Raw genomic sequence first — 22,835 nt, 5'->3', positions numbered from 1 at the left:
CGACCCATAGGGTTTTCAAGGAGCGGCCCATGGATTCCAACTTCTGTCAACCTTTTGGTCAGCAGCCAAGCTCATAACCACTGCACCACCCGGGCTCCCACTGTATAGCTAAATAATAAAGCCACGCATATGCTTTGTTCCTATTTGCAACCGTTCTTGCAAGGTCCAAGGATCGCCCCTAGGGCGGGGACTCCCTCACCGTGCAGCGCGGCCCCGCCGGCCTCTGGGGAGGATCCGGACGTGCCCGGGCCGCCCCCCTTCTTGCCGGCGCTCTAGGCGGAGTCCGGGCTGCGCTGCTCCTCGCTAGGCCGTAATCCCTACGAGCTGCTGCGCGGCTCAGGCCCGGCCGGTCTTCCACCGGAGGAGCTGCGCGAGCACTGCCGCCATGAGCTGGGAGTTGCTGCTCGGGCTGTGTGCGCTGCTTCTGCTCGTGGTGCAGCTGCTGCGCTTCCTGCGGGCGGACGGCGACCTGACCTTAATGTGGGCCGAGTGGCAAGGGCGACGCCCAGGTGAGGCCCCGCCGCGACCCCTCAGAGCGGCGACGCTGCGCCTTTCCCAGGGGCTGCGGATGGGGGAGGAAGAGCCCGGGGCTGAGGAGGCTTTTTGCCCCTTTGTCTTCTCTCCTGGTCGGAAGATGGATTAAACACATTCTATGTTTTTTCTATGTGCTAGGCAGTGTACTTCAGACACATCATCTCTGACCTTTACAACAACCTTTACAGAGGCAGCATGACTGGCCTTATTTTCCAGATAAGGAAACTGTTGCTTAGAGAAATTAAATGACCTCTCAAGCCAGGCTCTGGATCCATAGGGGCTTGAAGATGGGAAGAGATGGAAGGGGAATGGCTTTTCCTGGACCAAGTTTTTGTATGAAAATACCCAAAGCATGTGACGAGGTTTGCTGAAGTGCTAGCTAGTAGCTCCGATGATGGATGCTTTCTACAAGTGTGGGGTGAGGTGGGTGGGGTCGTGGGGACCTTGGGGATGATGGGGACAGTGGTGTATATTGCTTCCAAGGAGGTGAAAATTGGCTTTTGGGGACCGAAAAAAAAATCTTAAATACTAGTATGATTTGTGTTCTTCCAAAGCTCAACCCTACCTGACAAAATCTTATTTCTTAGTATTTCATTTCTCCTTGGGGTATCACATACATGAGCAGCACTGACATTGACGAGTTCATGGAAGTTAGACAAAATGTGTGCAGGATCAGTGCTGCCAAACAATGGCAAATAGATGGCTGTGATTGGTGGACTTTGTCTCCATCAATTGCTCCATCTGAACTGCAGTGCTTTTGTGTTAACTCAGACTTTGAGATGTAAGTAAAAAGTTTATATTTTATTATTTAATTCTTCAAAAACTATTCAACCATCATAAGTGCTGAAGAGGAAAAATGCTGACAATATCTATATGACTATTGTACCACTAATTTTGCTAGAAAAATAACAGTTTGCAGATTTTTAAGAAAAGTTTGATTACATTGCCATTATTATTTAAAAAAAAAAAAACAAAAAACCGTTGCCGTTGAGTCCGTCGTGACTCCTAGTGACCCTGTAGAACAGAGTAGAGCTGCCCCATAGAGTTTCCAAGGAGTGCCTGGTGGATTTGAAGTGCCCATCTTTTGGTTAGCAGCTGTAGCACTTAACCTCTAGGCCACCAGGGCTCCATTATTATTTTAGAGTTATATAAATTGCTAGTTTGTATATGTAATTTAATACTTTATAATTTATATAAACCTGTTACCGTTGAGTCCATTCTGACTTGTAGGGACCCTATAGGACAGAGTAAAACTGCCGTATAGGGTTTCCAAGGAGCAGCTGGTGAATTCAAAATGCCAGCCTTTTGGTTAACAGCTGAGCTCTTAACCACTGCGATAAGTAAATAAAAGTTGCTCGAAACATACAGATAGAAAGTTAAATGTTAATAGCTTTTAAATTTTAATTTAACTTTAATTTTTTAATTTAGCCTATTTTAAAGCATCATGGAATAAAAAGAATAAGCTTTATACATACCCCTTTAATGTATAAAGCATATACATTATAAAGTATAAAGCATAGATATATATAAACAGATATACAGTATGTGTGGTATTAATGTTTGATGAGCCAGTGATTAGGAAAAAAGTGTCTAAAAAAGCCCCCGTGTATGTGAGGGCAATGATGAAAAAAGGTTAAGTGAACATGGGGATAGGCTGGAAACATGGGCCGACTTTATCAAGGTACAAAAAATTATCTTCCTTGACTTCTTTATAAGTTTATCCTTTTTTTGTCACTTAAGAAAATAGATAACAATTACATAATATAAAATATATTTTAAAAATATAAAATTTTAAAAGTACAAAAGGATATATAGTGAAAAGTAAAGCTTTCTTCACCCTTGTTCCCCAGCCACCCAGTATGTCTTTCTGGCAGTAATTACCATTTCCTGCCTCTTGTGTATCCTGTCCTTCTAGGTCCCTGGGTGACACAAGTGGTTTGCAATCAGCTGCTAACCTAAAGGTCGGAGGTTTGAACCCACCCAGTGGCACCTCAGAATGAAGGCCTGGTGATAAAACCCTACGGAGCAGTTCTGTCCTGTAACATATGGGTCGCCATGAGTCAGAACTGACGCAATGGCAATGGGTTTGGTTTGGTTCTGGGTATCCTTCTAGAGGAATTCTCTGCATTTCCAAGCATTTACTTCACTTGTTGAAATATCAAAAAAAAAACAAACAAACCAACCCAGTGCTGTCGAGCTGATTCTGACTCATAGAGACCCTACAGGACAGAGTAGAATTGCCCCATAGAGTTCCAAGGAGCACTTGGCGGATTCGAACTGCTGACCCTTTGGTTAGCAGCCGTAGCACTTAACCACTACACCACCATATAAGGATGACTAATTTTAGATATTACACTTAGATCCAGAAAGTGTGTTAAGATTAAGGCACAACACACATCCAGAAAGAAGAAAGGGCCAAAATCAAAGAATTAACCTTACAACTTGAACAAGTAGAAAGAAAGCAGCAAAAGAAGTCCTTGGGCACCAGAAGAAAGCAAATAATAAAAATTAGAGCAGAATTAAATGAAATAGAGAACAGAAAAACTACTGGAAGAGTTAATGAGACCAAAAGCTGATTCTTTGAAAAGAACAACAAAATCATTAAACTGTTGGCTAGACTGACAAAAGAAAAACAGTAGAGGAAGTAAAAAACCTGAATAAGAAATAAGATGGGCAATATCACAACAGACCCAACTGATATTAAAAGAATCATAACAGAATGCTATGAAAAATTGTACTCTAACAAATTTGAAAACCTAGAGGAAATGGACAAATTTCTAGATACACACTACCTACCTAAACTAATAAAAACAGAGGTAAGAACAACTAAATAAACTTATAACAAAAGAAGAGATTGAAAAGGTAATCAAAAAACTCCCAACAACAAAAAAAAAAGCCCTGGCCCTGATGGCTTCACTGGAGAATTCTTCCAAACTTCCAGAGAAGAGTTGACACCACTACTACTAAAAGTATGTCAGACCATAGTAAAGGATGGAATACTCTCATTCTATGAAGCCAGCATAACCCTGATACCAAAATTAGGAAAAGACATCACAAAAAAAGAAAATTACAGACCAATATCCCTAACGAATCCAGACGCAAATATCCTCAACAAAATTCTAGCCAACAGAATTCAACAACATATGAAAAAAATGATATATCATGAACCAGTGGGATTCTAACCAGGTATGCCGGGATGGTTTAACATTAGAAAAACAATCAGTGTAATCTATCACATAAATAAAACAAAAGAATCACATGCTCTCATCAATTGATGCAGAAAAGGTATTGGACAAAGTCCAACACCCATTCATGATAAAAACTGTTAGCAAAATAGAAATAGAAGGGAAATTTCTCAACATAATAAAGGGCATTTATATAAAGCCAACATCATTCTAAATGGAGAAAGTCTGAGAGCGTTCTCCTTGAGAACGGGAACCAGACAAGGATGCCTGTTACCACCACTCATCCAACGTAGTGCTGGAGGTCCTAGCTAGAGCAGTTAGGCTAGAAAAAGAAATAAAGGGCACCCAAATTGCAAAGGAAGAAGTAAAAGTATCTATTTGCAGATGATATGACTTTATATACAGAAAACCCTGAAGAATCCACAAGAAAACTACTGGAACTAATAGATTTCAGGAGAGTATTGGTATACGAGATAAACATACAAAAATCAGTTGTATTCCTCTACACAAACAAAGAGAACTTTGAAGAGGAAATCACCAAATCAATACCATTTACAATAGACCCCAAGAAGCTAAAATACTTAGGAATTAATCTAAGCAGAGACGTAAAAGACCTATACAAAGAAAGCTACAAGACACTACTGCAGGAAACCTGAAGAGAACTACATAAGTGGAAAAACATACCTTGCTCATGCATAGGAAGACTCAACATTGTGAAAATGCCTATTTTACCCAAAGCAATCTATAGATACAGTGCAGTCCTGATCCAAAATTCCAATGGCATTTTTTAATGAGGTGGAGAAACAAATCACCAACCTCACATGGAAAGGGAAGAGGCCCTGGATACGAAAAGCATTACTGAAAAGAACAAAGTGGGAGGCCTCTCACTACCTGATTTTAGAACCTCTTATACCCCCACAATAGTCAGAACAGCCTGGTACTGGTACAAGGACAGATACATAGACCAATGGAACAGAATCGAGAATCCAGACAAATTCATTCACCTATGAGCAACTGATATTTGACAAAGGCCCAAAGTGCATTAAATGGGGAAAAGACAGTCTCTTTAACAAATGGTGCTGACACAACTGGATATCCATCTGCAAAAAAATGAAACAAGACCCATACCTGCACACCATGCACAAAAACCAGCTCAAAATAGATCAAAGACCTAAATATAAAATCCAAAGCAATAAAGACCATGGAAGAAAAAATAGGGACAATGCTAGGAGCCCTAATACGTGGCATAAACAGTATACAAAACGTTACTAACAATGCACGACCACCAGAAGAGAAACTAGTTAACTGGGAGCTCCTAAAAATCAAATACTTACGCTCATCCAGAGACTTCATCAAAAGAGTAAAAAGACAACCTGCAGACTGGGAAAATTTTTTTGACTAGGACAAATCCGATCAGCCTCTAATGTCTAAAATCTATAAGGTACTGCAAAACCTCAACAACAAAAAGACAACCTAATTAAAAAATGGGCAAAGGATATAAACAGGCACTTCACCAAAGAAGACATTCACGCAGCTAACGGATACATAAGGAAATGCTCACGATCAGTAGCCATTAGAGAGATGCAAGTCAAAACTACAATGAGATACCATCTTACCCCAACAAGCCTGGCATTAATCCAAAAAACACAAAATAATAAATGTTGAAGAGGTTGTGCAGAGACTGGAACACTTATACGCTGCTGGTGGGAGTGTAAAATGGTACAACCACTTTGGAAATCGATTTGGTAATTCCTTAAAAAGCTAGAAATAGAATTGCTATACGATCCAGCAGTCCTACTCCTTGGAATATATCCTACAGAAATGAGGGCCCTTATACGAATAGACACATGCACACCCATGTTCATTGCAGCACTGTTTATAATGGCAAAAAGATGGTAACAACCAAGGTGCCCAGCAATGGATGAATGGATAAATTATGGTATATTTACACGATAGAATACTACACAACGGTAAAGAACACTGATGAATCTGTGAAACATCTGATAACGTGGATGAATCTGGAAGGCATTATGCTGAGTGAAATTAGTCACAAAAGGACAAATACTGTATGAGACCACTATTATAAGAACTCAAGAAAAGGTTTAAATACAGAAGAAAACACTCTTTGATGGTTATGAGGGTGGGGAGGGAGGGAAAGGGGTATTCACTAATTAGATAGTAGACAAGAATTATTTTAGGTGACAGGAAGGACAACACACAATACAGGGGATGTCAGCACAACTGGAATAAACCAAAAGCTAAGAAGTTTCCTGAATACAAACACTTTGAGGGACAGAGTAGCAGGGGAAGCGGTCTGGGGACCATGGTTTTGGGGAACATCTAGGTCAATTGGCATAACAAAGTATATTAAGAAAAGGTTCTGCATCCCTCTTTGGTGAGTGTCATCTGGGGTCTTAAAAGCTAGCAAGTGGCCATGTGAGATGCATTAATTGGCCTCACCCCACCTAGAGCAAAAGAGGATGAAGAAGACCAAAGACACAAGGAAAGTATGAGCCCAAGAGACAGAAAGGGCCACATAAACCAGAGACTGCATCACCTGAGACTGGAAGAACTAGATGGTGCCAAGCTACCACCAGTGACCGCCATGACAGGGAAGGCAGTAGAGAACCCCTGATGGAGTAGGACAAAAGTGGGGTGCAGACCTCAAATTCTAATAAGACCAGACTGAACACTGGCCAACTAGAGCTTATGCAGGGGGTATGAGCAGAATAGTGAGGAAACCTGATGCCATGTCATGTGAGGGAAGGTAGTAGAAATTGGAGGTGTTTATTTAGCCTCAGAGAAGGAAGAGATGAGAGGGTTTAGGGAGGACTTCACAGCTGTCTTCAAATACATGGGGGGTTGTCATGGTAAGACAGGATTGGTTTATTATTTTTGACTCCAAAAGGGAAAACTGCTGCTGTTGGCTGCTGTTTGGTAGACGTTAAAGGCCCAGAGTCTGGGTATAAATAATGCGCTGATAACTGTTCTGAATATGGTTTGTGTACACACTCTTTTTTTTTATTAGGTAGGAGATATTTCCTTAGGATATTTAAATGTTTAACTCCAGACATTAAACCAAAAAAAAAAAAAAACAAGCCCAGTGCTGTGGAGTCGATTCCAACTCATAGCAACCCTATAGGACAGAGTAGAACCACCCCATAGAGTTTCCAAAGAGTGCCTGGCGGATTTGAACTGCTGACCCTTTGGTTAGCAGCCGTAGCACTTAACCACTATGCCACCAGGGTTTCCCCCAGACATTATGTCTTCATATTTAATGGTGTTTTTTAAAGCTCTCCGATCTTTGATTTATAGGTGTAGTCCATAATCTCGTTTCTCACCTTAGTCCCCAATCCTTTCTTCATAGAATGGGAGCTGACTGATATGGTAGTGTGGGTGACTGGCGCATCAAGTGGAATTGGTGAGGAGCTGGCTTACCAGCTGTCTAAATTAGGAGTTTCTCTGGTGCTATCAGCCAGAAGAGTGGACGAGCTGGAAAGGGTGAAAAGAAAATGCCTTGGTAAGTAAATCTAAAACAATAATAATGCTTCCTAGAAATAAATCCTGGGTAACCAAAATCCAAACATAAATACAGTTTTGGGAATTTTAGGGGTAGAAGTAGGATTTTCTTGGGGAGAACTCTCCAGCTCTTAACGTTCTAAGTGATTTGACTGAAACCCTCTTTCTTTTGTTATCTCTTAATTGCCTGCCCTTCCCTTTTTCTTCTTTTTTTTTCTGCCACTTTTCTGCCTTGTTGCGTTAACTCTTGGCCTTGGAAAATGGCTACTGGTTCTCTCAAATGCTGTTGGATTTTTAGTGGCCGGGTGACTTAACATTCTTGTCTGAGGGGAAGCACAGTCTGATTTTTATGAATGGCATGTATGTATGTAAACATAAAATTTAATTAGAAAGCATCCTTACTAATTTTGCTAAAATGTCAGATATTAAAGTGACATGGGACATTGTAGGATTTTTTTGTTACAAAGGAAAAAAGAGCAGGAACGGAATTAGATATAAAAAATGCAACTTGGGTAATATCATTCATTTTCATATATAGGGCAACATTGTTAATATTTTTGCTTGTTTGTGTTTGGTGTAGTTATGTTCACATTGAAAGTAGCCTCAAGCAATATAGTTATTACTTGTCATGGAACATTTAGTACCTAAACTGAGATAATTTTGAATTTTTCAGCAGACCATTTTTGGTCTTCCACCTACCTGTCATGCTTTTAAAATCTGCTGATTGATCTAACCACTCCGAGACGGGAGTCAGTTGCCAGATTATAACTCAGTAAGGCCACAAGGCCTCTTTCACAGCATTGCTTTCAAAAGCCTCTTGTGTCATTGTCCTGGGCCACTTCTTAGTGTAGTTGCTCCTCCACTGCTGTGACCTGCAAGTCCCACACTGGCAGAATAGATGAACTGTGTCAGCATCTCTTAGCTGGAATAAAGCTGATTGCTTTCCTTTTATCTGTCAGCTCATTGGTGCAAACTTTTTCATTTCTTTTAATACATTTGATGTTTCTCAGTCTACTCTTTTGCGCATAAAGCCCTTATACCTCTTATTTTTTCTCTACTTTCTTTGTTTTTCTTATTGGCATTACTTGTATTATTTCAAGGGTGGAGGCCCACAAAATTAGTTTCAGTTGTTCTTTTGATGAACAGAAATAAAACAGGGCCAGTCTTAGGCTGGGTTCTCTAGAGAAGCAAAATCAGTGAAATGTATGTGTGTGTGTGTGTGTGTGTGTGTGTATGGAGAGAGAGAAAAATGGCTTGTGCAGTTGTAGAGGCTGAAAAGTCCTAAGTCTGTGGGTAAGGCTGGAGGATTCTCCTCACTCATGTAGCTGTACAGGCTGGCAAATCCAAGATTGGCAGGTCAGACAGCAGGCCTCTGGCTCACAGGCTGCAGGGGCCGATAAATCCCAAGATCAGCAGATAAGATGGCAGGCTGCTGGCTTACAGGCTTTGGAGGCTGACGAATCCCAAGATCAGCAGATAAAATGTCAGGCTGCTGGTTCACAGGCTGCGGAGGCTAATGAATCCTAAGATCAGCAGGTAAGCTGCTAGCTCAAGTCCCAAGAACTGGAGGTCAGATGAGGAGCCAGCTGTGGTATCCAGAGCGTGCAAGAGCGTGCAAGCTTTGCCAGAAAGTTCACATATATTGCATGCAGGCCACACCTCCAAGGAAACTCCCATTCAGCTGATTGGCTGCCCATAGCAGATATCATCATGGAGGTGGCTACGTCATTGAATAGCTGCCAAACTACATCATAATTGCCAAACCACTGAGAATCATGGCCCAGCCAAGTTGACACACAACCTTAACCATCACATCTTCGTTTGCCTTTTGGAATCTTAACCTCTGAAGGGAAGCTTGTATATATCATTTAGCTGTCAGACTCTGAGCTTCTTACTGATTTTAAGCATAATTAGAGAAGAATGTGTGTAAAAGAACAACAAATATTTGTGAGTTGATCACAAAACAAAATGTACTTTATACTTCTAAAGAAATTGTTCTAAAATGTTCAGTTTTTTTAGCTTGTAGTATAAGCTTGATTTCTGCAGTCTGTTCCAAGGTTAGACTGTATATTTTCAAGTTGAAGCGAGCCATCTCACTTACTGTGAACTCAGTCAGCTTTTTGCCCGATAAGGTGCCACCATATTTCCGCCAGTCCTCTTCTTCATCACTGAGAGAAACTCTTCCTTAGGGTCACCCAGAAATGAGTTAGTTGCCAATTCTCATTAAATAACTTAATGTGAGTAGCAAGGAGTATGATTGAATGATGGCATGACTTTCACACTAATTTTTAAGTATCTTTGTTTAGAGAATGGCAATTTAAAAGGAAAAGATATACTTGTTTTGCCCCTTGACCTGACCAACACAAGTTCCCATGAAGTGGCTACCAAAGCTGTTCTCCAGGAGTTTGGTAAAGTAAGTAGCATTTGGATTGATATAGTCTTGCTTTGAAGTAGCTGCAGGAGATTCCCATCTGTGGTGCTGTCATTAACGGGGCTTTAGGCAAACGAGATCCATGCAGTGACAGCTGGCCCATGAGTTGGGCATCTTAATCTTTTGTGAGTTTTTGACTTTAGGTAATGAGTACTTTCTATACCCTAACAAGCTCTAATTTCTCCATGTAGAACAAAGGAAGCTGAAAGTTCATTGTTGCTTTGATTTTTATGATGTTTGTTACCTTTCATAAAGTCACTTAAAATGGGAATTTAATTCCATAGTTAATTTTATTGATTCGTCATTTTTTTCCATTTAGTTGTTTTGCTTAAATTGCTGACTTCTGGAACTACACCATTGTTCTGTTGATTCTTCAAGTTATACCCAAAGTGTCCCTTTTCTGATTTTATTTAACTAGATTGACATTCTGGTCAACAATGGTGGACGATCCCAGCGTTCTTTGTTTGTGGACACCAGCCTGGATGTCTACAAGGAGCTAATAGACCTTAACTATCTAGGGACAGTGTCCTTGACAAAGTGTGTTCTGCCTCACATGATTGAGAGGAAGCAAGGAAAGATTGTTACAGTAAACAGCCTCATGGGTATCCTTTCTGTGTCCCTTGCCAGTGGGTACTGCGCCAGCAAACACGCTCTTCGGGTAAGGCTGCTCAAATTACACTCAGATAGAACTGATATAAACCTGTATATCTCTTGTGAGGTATATGGCCATCCCTGCATGAGATTATTGGAACTGGGAAGTGATGTAGGGAGACAGGAAGACAGATTTTGGTAGAGGGTGTCCCCTGTAGATGCTAAAAAACACTTGAGCCACACATGCCTCTGACTTACTCAGCACACATCTATTGAGTACTTACACTGGAGTATGCACTGTAATGGACCATGGGGATATAAAGATGAGAAGATACGGCCCCTGCCCTCAAGAAGTGTACAGTCTAGCCAGCATGTCACCCTTCACCTTATCTCATTCCTACCACATCTTCATGGCAAATTGGGCATCTGCCCTGCTCCCTTCTACACACACTTCAGGTGTAACTTTTCTCCTCATTTCTGTGACTTTTTCTCTCTTGTCCTTGGTGTTTATCTTACCTGGTTTAATTATATAAGCATGCCAGGAATAGGAAGAGTCCATTGGATGATTTGCCCTTGGCCTCGTATCTCTCCTGGTACTAGCCCTGACTCTATTTACCCTGGTTTTAGTGGAAGAAGGAAATGTAGTCAAGGCAGAGGCTAGGAGAAAAGATTTGGATTGTAGAACTTAGATGTATTAGAAATGAAAATATTTTTAATGTTAGCTTAAGAGTAGATAAGAAGAAATGTTATTAAACTATTTGAAAAAAAAAAAAAAACTCACCATCGAGTCGATTCTGACTCGTAAGACTGTATAGGACAGAGTAGGACTGCCCAGTAGGCTTTTCACGGAGTGGCTGGTGGGTTCAAACTGCTGACCCTTTGGTTAGCAGCTGAGCTATTAACCACTGCACCACCAGGTCTCCGTATAATGTGGAACAAACTAAGTCATAAGGCCAATAGGAGGAGAATGATGAGAGGGAATACAATTTATAATTAATGCTGTTGAAAGTTAACTGAAGTAGAAAGTTTCACTGTTGGAATGATGAGGTGCAGTAGCTAGATGGGCATCATAGTTTCATGAAAGTTTGAAGCTTTGAAACATCTTTCTGTTGTGAGGAGCAGACAACTGCAGAAATAAATGAAGCAGAATGCACTGATGATTTCTTCATATTTAGTAACGAGCTATCAGTCACTTCCTGCAGAGCAATAAGGGAGGGTAGTCACCCTGTCTTTTTGGCAACAAGCATCTCTTACGACAGGCAGGATGCTGTCAGTAAAACACAGGCAAGTTGCGTGGTCTGCCTTCTGCTCTCACTGTTTTCTTACTGGACTTGATCCTCTGATAGGACGTGGCAGGTTGAAACACTAGTTAGTTATACCAGTATCTGAACACAGAGATGAAGAGGCTCTTTTTGAGGAGTACGTTTCCTTCCCAGCTTCCCAGAAAAGTATAGAGTGAACTTGTTTATCATTGAAGAGTTTACACACTGTACTAGAAGTGATTTCAAACAAGGAGAGGTTTTTGTCTGATGCATTGGTTTGCATGGTCCTCTCTCCTCTTGCTATAAAAGAGCATAAGGTTAAAGGTATGGGAATTCTTCATTCATTAACCAAGAATTTTTTGGGGGGAGGGTCCATTTCTGAGTCAGGCACTGTGTTAGGCTCTGACAGCGTGAACCTTCCTCATAGGCCCTGTGTTGGGAGCGGCATTAATGTTTAATGTTGATGTATCACATATGAACGTGGGTGAGGTATTTAGGCTTTTCAGTAGTTAACCCAGCCTTGTAGCAACAATGTTGCTATTGTTTTTTTGTAGCAACAATGTTGCTATTGTTGTTAGGTGTTGTCCAGTGGGTTCCCACTCATAGTGACCCTGTGTGCAACAGAATGAGACACTGTCCGGTCTTGTGCCATCCTCAGAATGGTTGTTAAGCTTGAGCCCCTTGTTGCAGCCACTGTGTCAATCCATCTCATTGAGGGTCTTCCACTTTTTCGATGACCCTCTACTTTACCAAGCATGATGTCCTTCTCTAGGGACTGATCCCTCCTGATAGCATATCCAAAGTATGTGAGATGTAGTCCTGCCATCTTTGCTTCTAAGGAGCATTCTGGCTGTATTTCTTCCAAGAAAGATTTGTTCATTCATTTGGCAGCCCATGGTATATATATTTTTTGCCAGCACCATAATTCAAAGACGTCAGTTCTTCTTTCATCTTCCTTATTCATTGTCCAGCTTTTGCATGTGTATGAGGCGATTGAAAGCACCATGGCTTGGGTCAGGTGCACCTTTCTTCTCAAAATGGCATCTTTGCTTTTCAACACTTTAAGGAGGTCTTTTGCAGCAGATTTGCTCAATGCAATACGTCCTTTGATTTCTTGACTGCTTGGTTCCATGGGTGTTGATTGTGGATCCAAGTAAAATGAAATCCTTGACATCTTCAATTTTTTCTCCATTTATCATGATGTTGCTTATTGGTCCAGTTGTGAGGATTTTTGTTTTCTTTATGTTGAGGTGTAATCCAAATTTAAAGCTCTGGTCTTTGGTCTTCATCAGTAAGTGCTTCAAGTCCTCTTCACATTCAGCCAACAAGGTTGTGTCATCTGCATAACGCAGGTTATTAATGAGTCTTCCTCCAATCCTGATGCCCTGTTTTTCTTCATATAGTCCAGCTAGCTTCTCAGATTATTTACTCCGGATACAGATTGAATAAGTATGATGAAAGGATACAACTCTGACGTGCACCTTTCTTGACTTTAAACCACACAGTATCTCCTTGTTCTGTTTGAACAGTTGCCTCTTGATCTAAATGCAGGTTATTCATAAGCACAATTAAGCATTCTGGAACTCCCATTCTTTGCAGTATTATCCATAATTTGTTATGATCCACACAGTTAAATACCTTTGCATAGACAATGAAACACAGGTAAACTTCTTTCTGGTATTCTCTGCTTCTAGCCAGGATCTATCTGACATCAGCAGTGATATCCCTGGTTCCACGTCTTCTTCTGAATCCGGCTTGAGCTTCTGGCAGTTCCCTGTCCATGTACTGCTGCAGCTGCTGTTGAGTGATTGTTAGCAAAATTTTACTTGGGTGTGATAATGTAGTCTTGGAAAATTTCCCAATTTAGGAAAAGAAATGAGGGGAAATAGAATCTCTATTTACTACCTACTGATTTAATGATGTTCAACAAACAGACAAAAAAAAAAAAAAAAAAAGAAATGGCCAGTGTCTTTAATTTTAGAAGGGCTAGCTGGTTTTTACTGAAGTCATTCAGTAGACAGTCGTATTACATTTTTAACTACCTTCTTATTACCCAAAAAAGATAAAAGCTTGGTACCTTATTTATCTACTGCTGCTGTAACAGAAATTTATTTCCTCACAGTTTAGGGAGCTAAAAGTCCAAATTCAGGGTGCTGGCTCTAGGGGAAGGCTTTCTCTCTGTCAGCTCTGGGGGAAGGTCCTTATTCCTTGTCTCCTTTGTGATCTTCATGGGGCATTATATCTATCTTCTCCTATCTCTGCTCCCCTCACCTGCTTCTTTAATCTGTTTTATCTCAAAAGAGATTGACTTAAGTTATACTCTACCGTAATATAGTCTCATTAACAACAACAATTCCTAAATGGAATTATAACCACAGGTATAGGGATTAGGATTTATAACACTTATTTTGCGGGACTTGATTCAATCCATAACATTTGGTGACACTAATTCAGTCTGTTAAAATAGTAAAATAATGAATTGAAAAAAATTGAGTTCTTCATGATAATTCGTCAAGTACTAACCCCTTCCTGTTCCTCCTTACGCCAAATGTTGGCACTTTAGACCACTCTGAGTGATAAAAATAAACCCAACCTCAGTGATTTTCAATGGAGAACATACACATGCCCCTTTTGGAGTGGGGACATGGGGACTGGTGTGAGGAGGGTGTATCAGAATCTCCAGGTATAGTTTTTCACCTCTCCAGGGCCTGCGTACTGTAGAAATCACTAATGTCAGGAGCAGACACAACCAAAGGGTTGTGGGTCATTCATATCCAGACAGAGCTGAGAATGTCTGTTTTAGATTGCCTTCAGTCTTCAGGTTAAAAATGCCTAATAAACTTGCACAGTTATACTATCTGTCCTTTACTCAGGCATTTCAGAACATATTTTTTGATAAATGGGTTACTGTTGTCCACCTGTAGAAAACATGAGATCTGTATCTGCATTTAATTTTATTTCTTAAAAAAAATTTTTTTTTGGCCCGTTAGGGTTTTTTTAATGGCCTCCGATCTGAACTTGGTGCATATCCAGGTATAACAATTTCTAACATTTGCCCGGGACCTGTGCAATCAAATATTGTGAAGAATGCCTTGACTGAAGAAGTGATGAAGGTAAACAGTTCTAGCTGGGAAATAATTTGAATGCTTTAATAGGTACATATTGGTGTTGTATTACTACATCTTAGGGTTTTCTTGTTAGAACTGCTTATGAATTATTCACAAAACTTAAAATCATGAAAATTGTGAAGGTTAGCTGAATGCTTTGGCATCCAGTTTTAATAAAGGTTAATGAAATTGCTAAGCTATCCCTTATAAGTAATCCACAATTATTTAGTATTTGAGAAACCCAGTTTCTACCAATTCACAAATTGTAGCAACATTCAAAGAGTCTTTGTAGCTGAATTTGAGTATATTAAATCTTATCGGGAGTTTTTGAGGGATTCTGTTGCAGGCACTTAGAAAAAGCCTGTTGAACTGTGATTATTTTTGGTTTGCCTCACCAAGGCCTGTGCTCCCCTCAGCTCACGGATTACACACGGTGATCTATCAGATGCTAGCGGGTTTCTTGTGAAGAATCCAGTATCACTCAGTAATATGAAATCCCTTTCAAGATCACGAAGCTTCTTCCGTGCAGATTCATTTTTACTAGGCAGAAATATGCTTCTATGTAAATGTTCACAGATAGAATTTACATTTTCACTTTCTCTAGACACTCCGAGGTAAAAATGGAAAATGCACCTAATTGGAATCAAGACAAGGTCTGTGAAATAGCTTGGATAGATAACTCAGCATTCGCTTTAATTTTTTTAATTTTCTCAGTCTGTAGGTAACGATGGAGATCAGTCCTACAAGATGGCAACCAGTCGTTGTGTGCGGTTGATGTTAATCAGTATGGCCAATGATTTGAAAGAAGTTTGGATCTCGGATCACCCTTTTTTGTTATTGGCATATTTGGGCCAATATATGCCAACCTTGACCTGGTGGCTAAGCAGCAAGTTAGGGAAGAGAAGGATCGAGAATTTCAGGAGTGGTATGGTAAGACCAACTTACATGTTCCTTAATAGTGCATGTCAATCTTGCAGGAAAGTACAACATTTTCTAGTGCTTAAAAAACTTTTACTACCCCTCTGCCAACCTCATGATATAAATTTAAAAAAAGTATTTTATCCCTAGGCATATCTGCTGGTGTACTATAAATTATTACTGGTCTTGGAAAAAGAAGTTTTTTACAAGGTAAAAATCAAAGATTGATTGGAATCAAAGACTGCAGATTTATGCTACACTTACTGTTCGACCAGTGCATGTTAAAATTTGCTCGTGGAGTACCTGAAACAGTGCTCCATAAATTTTTCGTTCAGAGCCATTTAGAATTTTAGGAAGGAGAGCATCTGCTTTAATTCAGGGATTCTGCCCACACTCTGTCTTTGACCACTTGCATTGTCTATTTCTGACTTCCCTCAGATCTAGTCTGTAACAGATGGGATTCCCTCTGCCCAAAATGCTCTTTTCTCTCTCCTTCCTGCAAAGTTCTACCTAACCTACAAGTCTCAGCTCAGGTGTCCCCTTGGGGTGATACTGTGCCTCCCCTCCTGCTTCTGCCGAGAACCGGGTGCACCTCAGACCCCGTGTTTGCCACTGTCAAAGTATTTACTGCACTGTCGAAACAGACACATTACACTGAGTAGTACTGCTTCCTTTTACCTTGTTCTGGAAGTTCCCTGCACATCTAAGACGTGCCTGTGTCCATGTCCAAGAAAATACACTGAGTACTCATTCCTTCAGCACTCATTCTTACAGCAAACGGGGAATATTATTAACTATTTCTGAGAAAATTAGGACTATGAAAAGAGCTTAATGTATACACAGCATAGGAAATGTTGAGTTAAGCCAGAACTTACAGATTATGGTTATACAAAGAAAGTTCATTGTTGCTCATGGCTTTTATTGTTAAAGAATTTTTTTCAGTGATTGTTAGTACCTTTTTTAGAAACCAACCAATAGGAATTGATATATATATAAAAGAATTAAAAAATGGGATCATATCTTATGTACCATTATATATATAAAAATATATATATATATATATTTATATATACTCTACCATTATTTAAGCAATCTACTAATGGTTAGAAATTTAATTGTTCCAACTTTTTGCAGAACAGGTTAAATGGCTGAAAATGAATTACAGGAAAAAAAGTGAAAAACAAACAAATCTCTTACAGAGATTTAAACGTTATAAAACTGTTCCATGATGCACTAAAATGTCCAGAGCTTGAAAAATCATGAAAGGACTATTCATTTTCTACCAGGTTGTCACGTGGACCAGTGTGCTGGTGAAGGTGGGAGTTGGTAGTGTGGGGCTGGTTCTAAAGATAGAACTTCATCAAAGATTGCGCCTGAGTTTTAAATTTGGAGGACAGCTGATATAGTGCCATCCATCGTGTCCAGTGATGGATAAGGGTTGGGAGGGAAGGCCAACCTACTAAGTGAGGTGACAGGGCATCCTGGTAAAGAACAGGGAGCCTGATGCCAGGCTTAAAAAAAACCTAAAAAACAAACCAGTTGCTGTTGAGTTGATTCTGACTCATGGAGACTCCATGTTCAAATCCACCTCATGACCATAGGAAAGTTACTTCTCTATAACTCAATTTCCCCATCTGTAAAATGGAGACTGATGATGATACGGTTGTTATGGGAATTAAATGAGTTAGTACAGTAAACGGCACTGGTTTTTTTTAGTACAGTAAAAGCTGTGAAAGCCAGAACCTCTGTAAGGTGGAAATCTGTCAGAAGGAAAACTCGGGGGTGTTTATGAGGTAGGATTTTTAATAGAGAGCGATAGAAAAGTGGCAGGACTGTGTGCTCCCTGTCAAAGGCAGAAAGCTTTCGAGACCTGGATAAATAAGGCAGTCCCATCGAGTTCCTGCTCTCATTGGTTTCACTGTATGTGGAAAGCTCTTAAAAAACACAGTCTGGAGTGTTAGGCTAGTTTACTGTTAGCTGTTATGCTTTTATTTGCTTTCTGATCCTGAGTTTGATGGTAGCACCATCATTTTATATAGATAGTGAAGATCAAAGACCTAAATAATATGACAGAGAAAGAATGCATTATAGAAATAATTGTTTTGGAAGGGGAAGTGGGCCAGGGACTAGAGAGTTTCAGTCCCACCGTAGTAGTTGTTGGAGTTCCTATGTGGTGCAAATGGTTAATGTGCTTAGCTGCTAACTGAAAGGTTGGAGGTTTGAGTCTACCCAGAGGTGCCTTGGGAGAAAGGCCTGGTTATCTACTTCTGGAAAATCAGCGCTTGAAAGCCTGGGGAGCAGAGTTTTACTTTGACACCCATGGGGTTGCCATGAGCTGGAATGACATGACAGTAGCTGATTTTGTTAGGGATCAGGAACACTAGCTGTACTGAATTTTGTTATCATGGTTTTTTTTTCCTTAGTGCAAATTCTTAAAAGTGGCAAGTGTACATCCTCCCAAGTGAAATGTCATCTTAGGGATTATTAACTTGCCTTATTTTACTCTTTAAGCAATATACTAAAAGTTCACAAATCATTTTAGAATTACCCATCAAATATTTCAATTTTAAATACTCTGACCTATTTTTTGTATTAAGGCAAGTCAGTGTAGGTAGTATACACTGGCCCAAAAGAGTAATAATAGAGAATTCAGCATTTAAGAAATGGCATGAGCAGATGTTAGTATTTATTTCCAGAGAGAGAAAATGATGCTAAGAGATTTTTTTTTTTGGTAGATCTAGAATTTTGGTTGATTTTTATTCTAACGTAAGCATTTTCCCAGGTTTTGTAAACACTCATAACATGGAGTCATAATGAAGGAATTGTTGAAACTGGAGTAAATATAAGAAGGGACTGACTCATGTTACTGCCACTTTATTACAGGATGCAGATTTCTCTTACTTTAAACCCTTGAAGAAAAAACATGACTGAAGGAACACTTGGACTCTTCAGCCACTGGAGAGAGATGGAAAACATGAAAACAACAGTCTCATAGGCTGAAGACTAATCTGTAATTTTCCTTTTTAATAGATTTAACTTTCCTTTCAACATATAATAAATAATAAAAGATTGCCATGCATCTTGCAGTAAAGATATTAGTACATACTACATTCTTGGATAAAAAGAGCATTTTAAAATGCTCCAGTATAAAAAATAATAAAAGATTGCCATGCATCTTGCAGTAAAGATATTAGTACATACTACATTCTTGGATAAAAAGAGCATTTTAAAATGCTCCAGTATATATACAAAAAATCTAGATTAGCAGAATGGTAACCAAAGAATTCATTTATCATACATGTATGGACTATTTCTCACGAGGCAGAGTGCTGGGTCATGTGCAAATACAAAGAAGTTTCTGAAACAGTTGATAATTACACAAATGACTGTAATTTGAAACAGTAGGCAGGACTTATAGTAATTATTATTGTTACCTGAATAGGGTCTGTGCCCTGGAGCTGTTGAGCCAATGAAACTTACTCTAAGTCAGAAAGTGAAAAAGTTTATTCAGGAGATGGATACATCACCAGTTTACATTATAGCTTATATAGAATCTTACAAGGGTTACAAGTGTCTTTGTAGTCCCCTGCCAGACATTTCTTTATTAAGGCTAAAGATATTCATATCAGATAACTGGGCTCTGATTTTCCTGTGGGGGTTGTAGGCCACAGGTGCTTGGATATAACAAAAGGTTATTTCCATCAGTTTAAAACAAAGAACAAAGTCATTAACATTTGGTCAAAACAAAGTCATTAACAGACGTATGTGAAGGAGGCAGGCAGAGCAAGAACTTAATAGGTTCATCATGGCATTAGTTAGGTCAAGCTCTCAGTCACCCATTTTGAAAAAGGAGAAAACATGCTGGGGAGTATTGGGGTCACGTATTACCCCCTTTGAAACTTGGATGACCATATATATCTATATCAAGTTTCAACTTATTCTTTATAGATCAGCATGTTTCAGGCGAAACGATTGGGCCTTCTGGTTGTGACAGGTTTGAGCCATCTGTTGGACAGTTTGACTCGGGACAGAATGTCATCTCATATACAGGTGTAAATTGGAGACAGCAACAGATTAACAGTCCTGTAACAACCAATCTAATTCCACTAATGAATAAAGTTTTTAGCCAGGTAAAATCTGGCAGCCATGAGGTCAGCCAGGAAAAATCAAATCTTTCATGAATCATTACTTTTTGTAGCTCATCTTTTACATATTTCACCTTTTTAAAGTAAGTTCAGAATTCTCACTAAGGTTAAGACAACACATTCTTTTGACCTCCTGACACCCATGGTTGTGTCATAGAAGCAAGCAGTCTATAGTGGCCCTGTTTTCTGAAACAGCTTTCCTGACTTGTCCTACAACAAAAGACAAGTCCTAGTTTCTGGTTAATGGCAGCTATATATAGCCTGTGATGTGGCATTCAGTGATTTTGTAGTGAGGCAAGCTAGATGTTCTGTGTCTTGATAAGTCCTAATCGCTAAACCTGGGACACCAACCAGCATTGTAGCAAGGGAGATATATTCAGCTGCACTTAACAAGTGTAGATCATCATTACAAGTTGAATCTATTATAAGTTCTCTAGTGTCTGTATCTGTATTGTGGAGGAATCTCTTTTGAGGCAAGGTCAGAGTTAAACGCCCCACTGAACATTGTCTGTAGCATTAGCAGGGATATAGGAATAAACATTCTGCATAATAGCAACCAACCTGAAGGGAGCTTGGTATGATTAATTGTTTATGTCACTCTGTTACTGGAAAATGGTCTCGGTTCTTGTCTTCGGTGTAGGAAAGAATTCAAACACCGAGACAAATATTGCCAAGCGAGCAGAGGTTTATTAGCAAGCAGAGGGTTAAAAGTACACATGACTAAAAAAAAAACCCCACTTGACTAAAAAACCCATTGCTGTCGACGGTTTCCAAGGAGCTCTTAACCACTACACTACCAGGGTTGACCACTTGACTAAAAAGTGTCAAATGGGCTACTCAGGTAAAGAAAGAATCTGAGTGCCCGGATAGTCGTTTTCTCAGGGTGTTATACTCCTTTTGTCTTTGATCTGTCCCTATTAACATTTAAAAGCCAGGACAAGGCCCCCCTATGAAGACTATTTCCTTGGCTTAAGGTTTAATCACCAAGTTAGAGATCTTATCAAGTTAGGGACTTTATCAAGTTAAGGGCTTTTATCAAATCAAAGACCCCTGTAAAGATCATTTCCTTGGCTTAAAGTTTATGTAGGGACCGTCTTATTGAGGAATGTGACCACCCCCCGTCTCTTCCTTTGTTGGGATTGTCTTATTGAGGAATGTCACCATCCCCCTGCCTCTTCCTCTTCCCAAGTGCAAGCTCTCCCCGTCCGGCTCTCCCCCTCTCCCTTACAGTTACATTCAGGCTATTTCATCTTGCCTGGAAACCCTGGTGGTGTAGTGGATAAGAGCTATGGCTGGTAACCAAAAGGTTGGCAGTTTGAATCCACCGGGCGCTCCTTGGGAACTCTATGGGGCAGTTCTACTCTGTCCTATAGGGTCGTTATCGACTGGACAACAATGGGTTTGGTTTTCTGGTTTCGGTTCATCTTGCCTCAGTTTTAGTAGCTACTGGCTTCTAAGGAATTGGACCATTTCTTCTAAACTGTCAAATTTATGAGTATAAAGTTGTTTGTAGTATCCCTTTTTAATGGCTGTTTCATCTGTAGTGATACACTATATCTCATTCCTGATACTGGTGTTTATGTCCTCTTTTTATCGGTCTTCCTAGAAGTTTAGCAATTTTATTTTTTTTGAAGAACGAGTTTTTTGATTTCTCTATTTTTTCTTATTTTCAATTTTATTGATTTCTGCTTTTTATTGTTTCCTTCTTTTTGCTGGCTTTGAGTTTCTTTTGCTAGTTTAAGATAGGAATTTAGGCTGTTTTGCTAAGCCTTTTCTTCATTTCTAATGTTTTTTTTTCCTTAGTGGCTCTGTGGGAAAGACCTTGTGATCTGCTTCCATAGATACAGCCAAGAAAACTGTGTGGGGCAGTTCTACTCTGTCCTATAGGGTTGTTATGAGTCGGAATCAATTTGATTTTTTTTTTTTTAACCAATCTAAGGGGCTACTGTAGATTTAATAGAAAATAAAGGGATAGAGGAAACTGATGTCACACTTGATGCAGATTCATTGCTCATCCTCCTTATAAATACCTACAGAAAGTTCCTAAGCAGCAAGAGAATGGTAATAAAATTCCAATCATATTATGTAATTTTTCTTCTCTTTCTACCTTTAGATCAGATACCTTAACACACTAGTAATTGGTAATCATACTGGGTATGGCACTTTTCAGAAGCAGTACCTTCAGTTAAAATGAAATGCATAAGGAGTCGTATCTATGAAATGGTGTCTAGCAATCATATTCAGATAACCCTAATATTGCTAGTCCCATCAGTACTCACATGATGAATGGATGAATCTGTTTCCTTTCACATATTTAAAAAGGCTATTTGGAAAGGAATGATATCTAAGATATTATTAGAAGAAATTTTATTTTTTGATCATTTACTTCATTTTCTTTATAGTTTTACTTACTACATGCTTCTCTAAACAGTATGATTTAATTTCTCCTTTTAGCTTCATATAAATGGAACATATAAATGTATTGCTTTCTCTTGCTTTTTTTGTTCTATATTAGTAAGATCCACATGAGTTGTTTTGTTTATAGTTCACTTATTTTAATTGCTGAATAATATTTAGTAGAATGACTTTACCACAATTTCTTTATGCACTATACTGTTGATGGACTTCTGAGATGTTTTCAATTTCTGGTTATTCTGAACAGAGCTGCTGTGCACATTCTGGCCCATGTCTCTGCTGTTCATGTGTAAGCATTTCTCTAAGGAACATACCTGGAGTGGAAGTGCTAGGTCATAGAGTTTGTATAACTGCAGGCTTAAATCAGATGATGCCAAACTCTTTTCCTACGCGGTTTTTACCAATTTATACTCCCACCAGCAGTGTATGAAATATTCTGTTACCTCACATCCTTGCCAGAACTTGGTACTGGCAGACTTTTGATTTCTGTCAATTTGGTGGGTATGTAATGGTATTTCTTTGTTGTTTTAATTCATGTTTTTCTTACTACTAATGAAGTTGAACATCTTTTCATATTTAATGGCAATTTGAATTTCCTTTTTTGTGAAGTGGCTGTTCAAGTCTTTTATCTATTTTCCTATTGGACTGTTAAAAAGTTTTCAAGGTTTTTGAACTAAAGAATATGAAAAGAAAATACATTCAGTGTTGAACATTAAAATAAAACAGCA

General features: G+C 39.4%; 1 protein-coding gene across 2 annotated transcripts; it reads left to right on the top strand.

Annotated features, from left to right (window-relative positions):
• Nucleotides 1-251: 251 nt before the first annotated feature.
• On the top strand, nucleotides 252-22,822 carry DHRS7 (dehydrogenase/reductase 7). Of its 2 annotated transcripts, XM_049897835.1 has the most exons (7): nucleotides 253-509; nucleotides 7,087-7,239; nucleotides 9,545-9,651; nucleotides 10,088-10,327; nucleotides 14,513-14,635; nucleotides 15,344-15,559; nucleotides 18,431-22,816. In XM_049897835.1, exons 1-7 carry the CDS (start codon nucleotides 386-388, stop codon nucleotides 18,476-18,478), a joined length of 1,011 nt encoding a protein of 336 aa, XP_049753792.1. In that variant the 5' UTR covers nucleotides 253-385; the 3' UTR covers nucleotides 18,479-22,816. The 2 variants fall into 2 exon arrangements, with proteins under 2 accessions (XP_049753793.1, XP_049753792.1); XM_049897836.1 differs by lacking the exon at nucleotides 10,088-10,327 and having other exon boundaries at nucleotides 252-509; nucleotides 18,431-22,822.
• The last annotated feature ends 13 nt before the right edge of the window (nucleotides 22,823-22,835 follow it).

Source organism: Elephas maximus, chromosome 10 (genome assembly GCF_024166365.1).
Source record: "Elephas maximus indicus isolate mEleMax1 chromosome 10, mEleMax1 primary haplotype, whole genome shotgun sequence".
Lineage (NCBI taxonomy): Eukaryota > Metazoa > Chordata > Mammalia > Proboscidea > Elephantidae > Elephas > Elephas maximus.
Note: the sequence above shows the minus strand (reverse complement) of the source record. Positions and strands in the feature narration are given on the sequence as shown.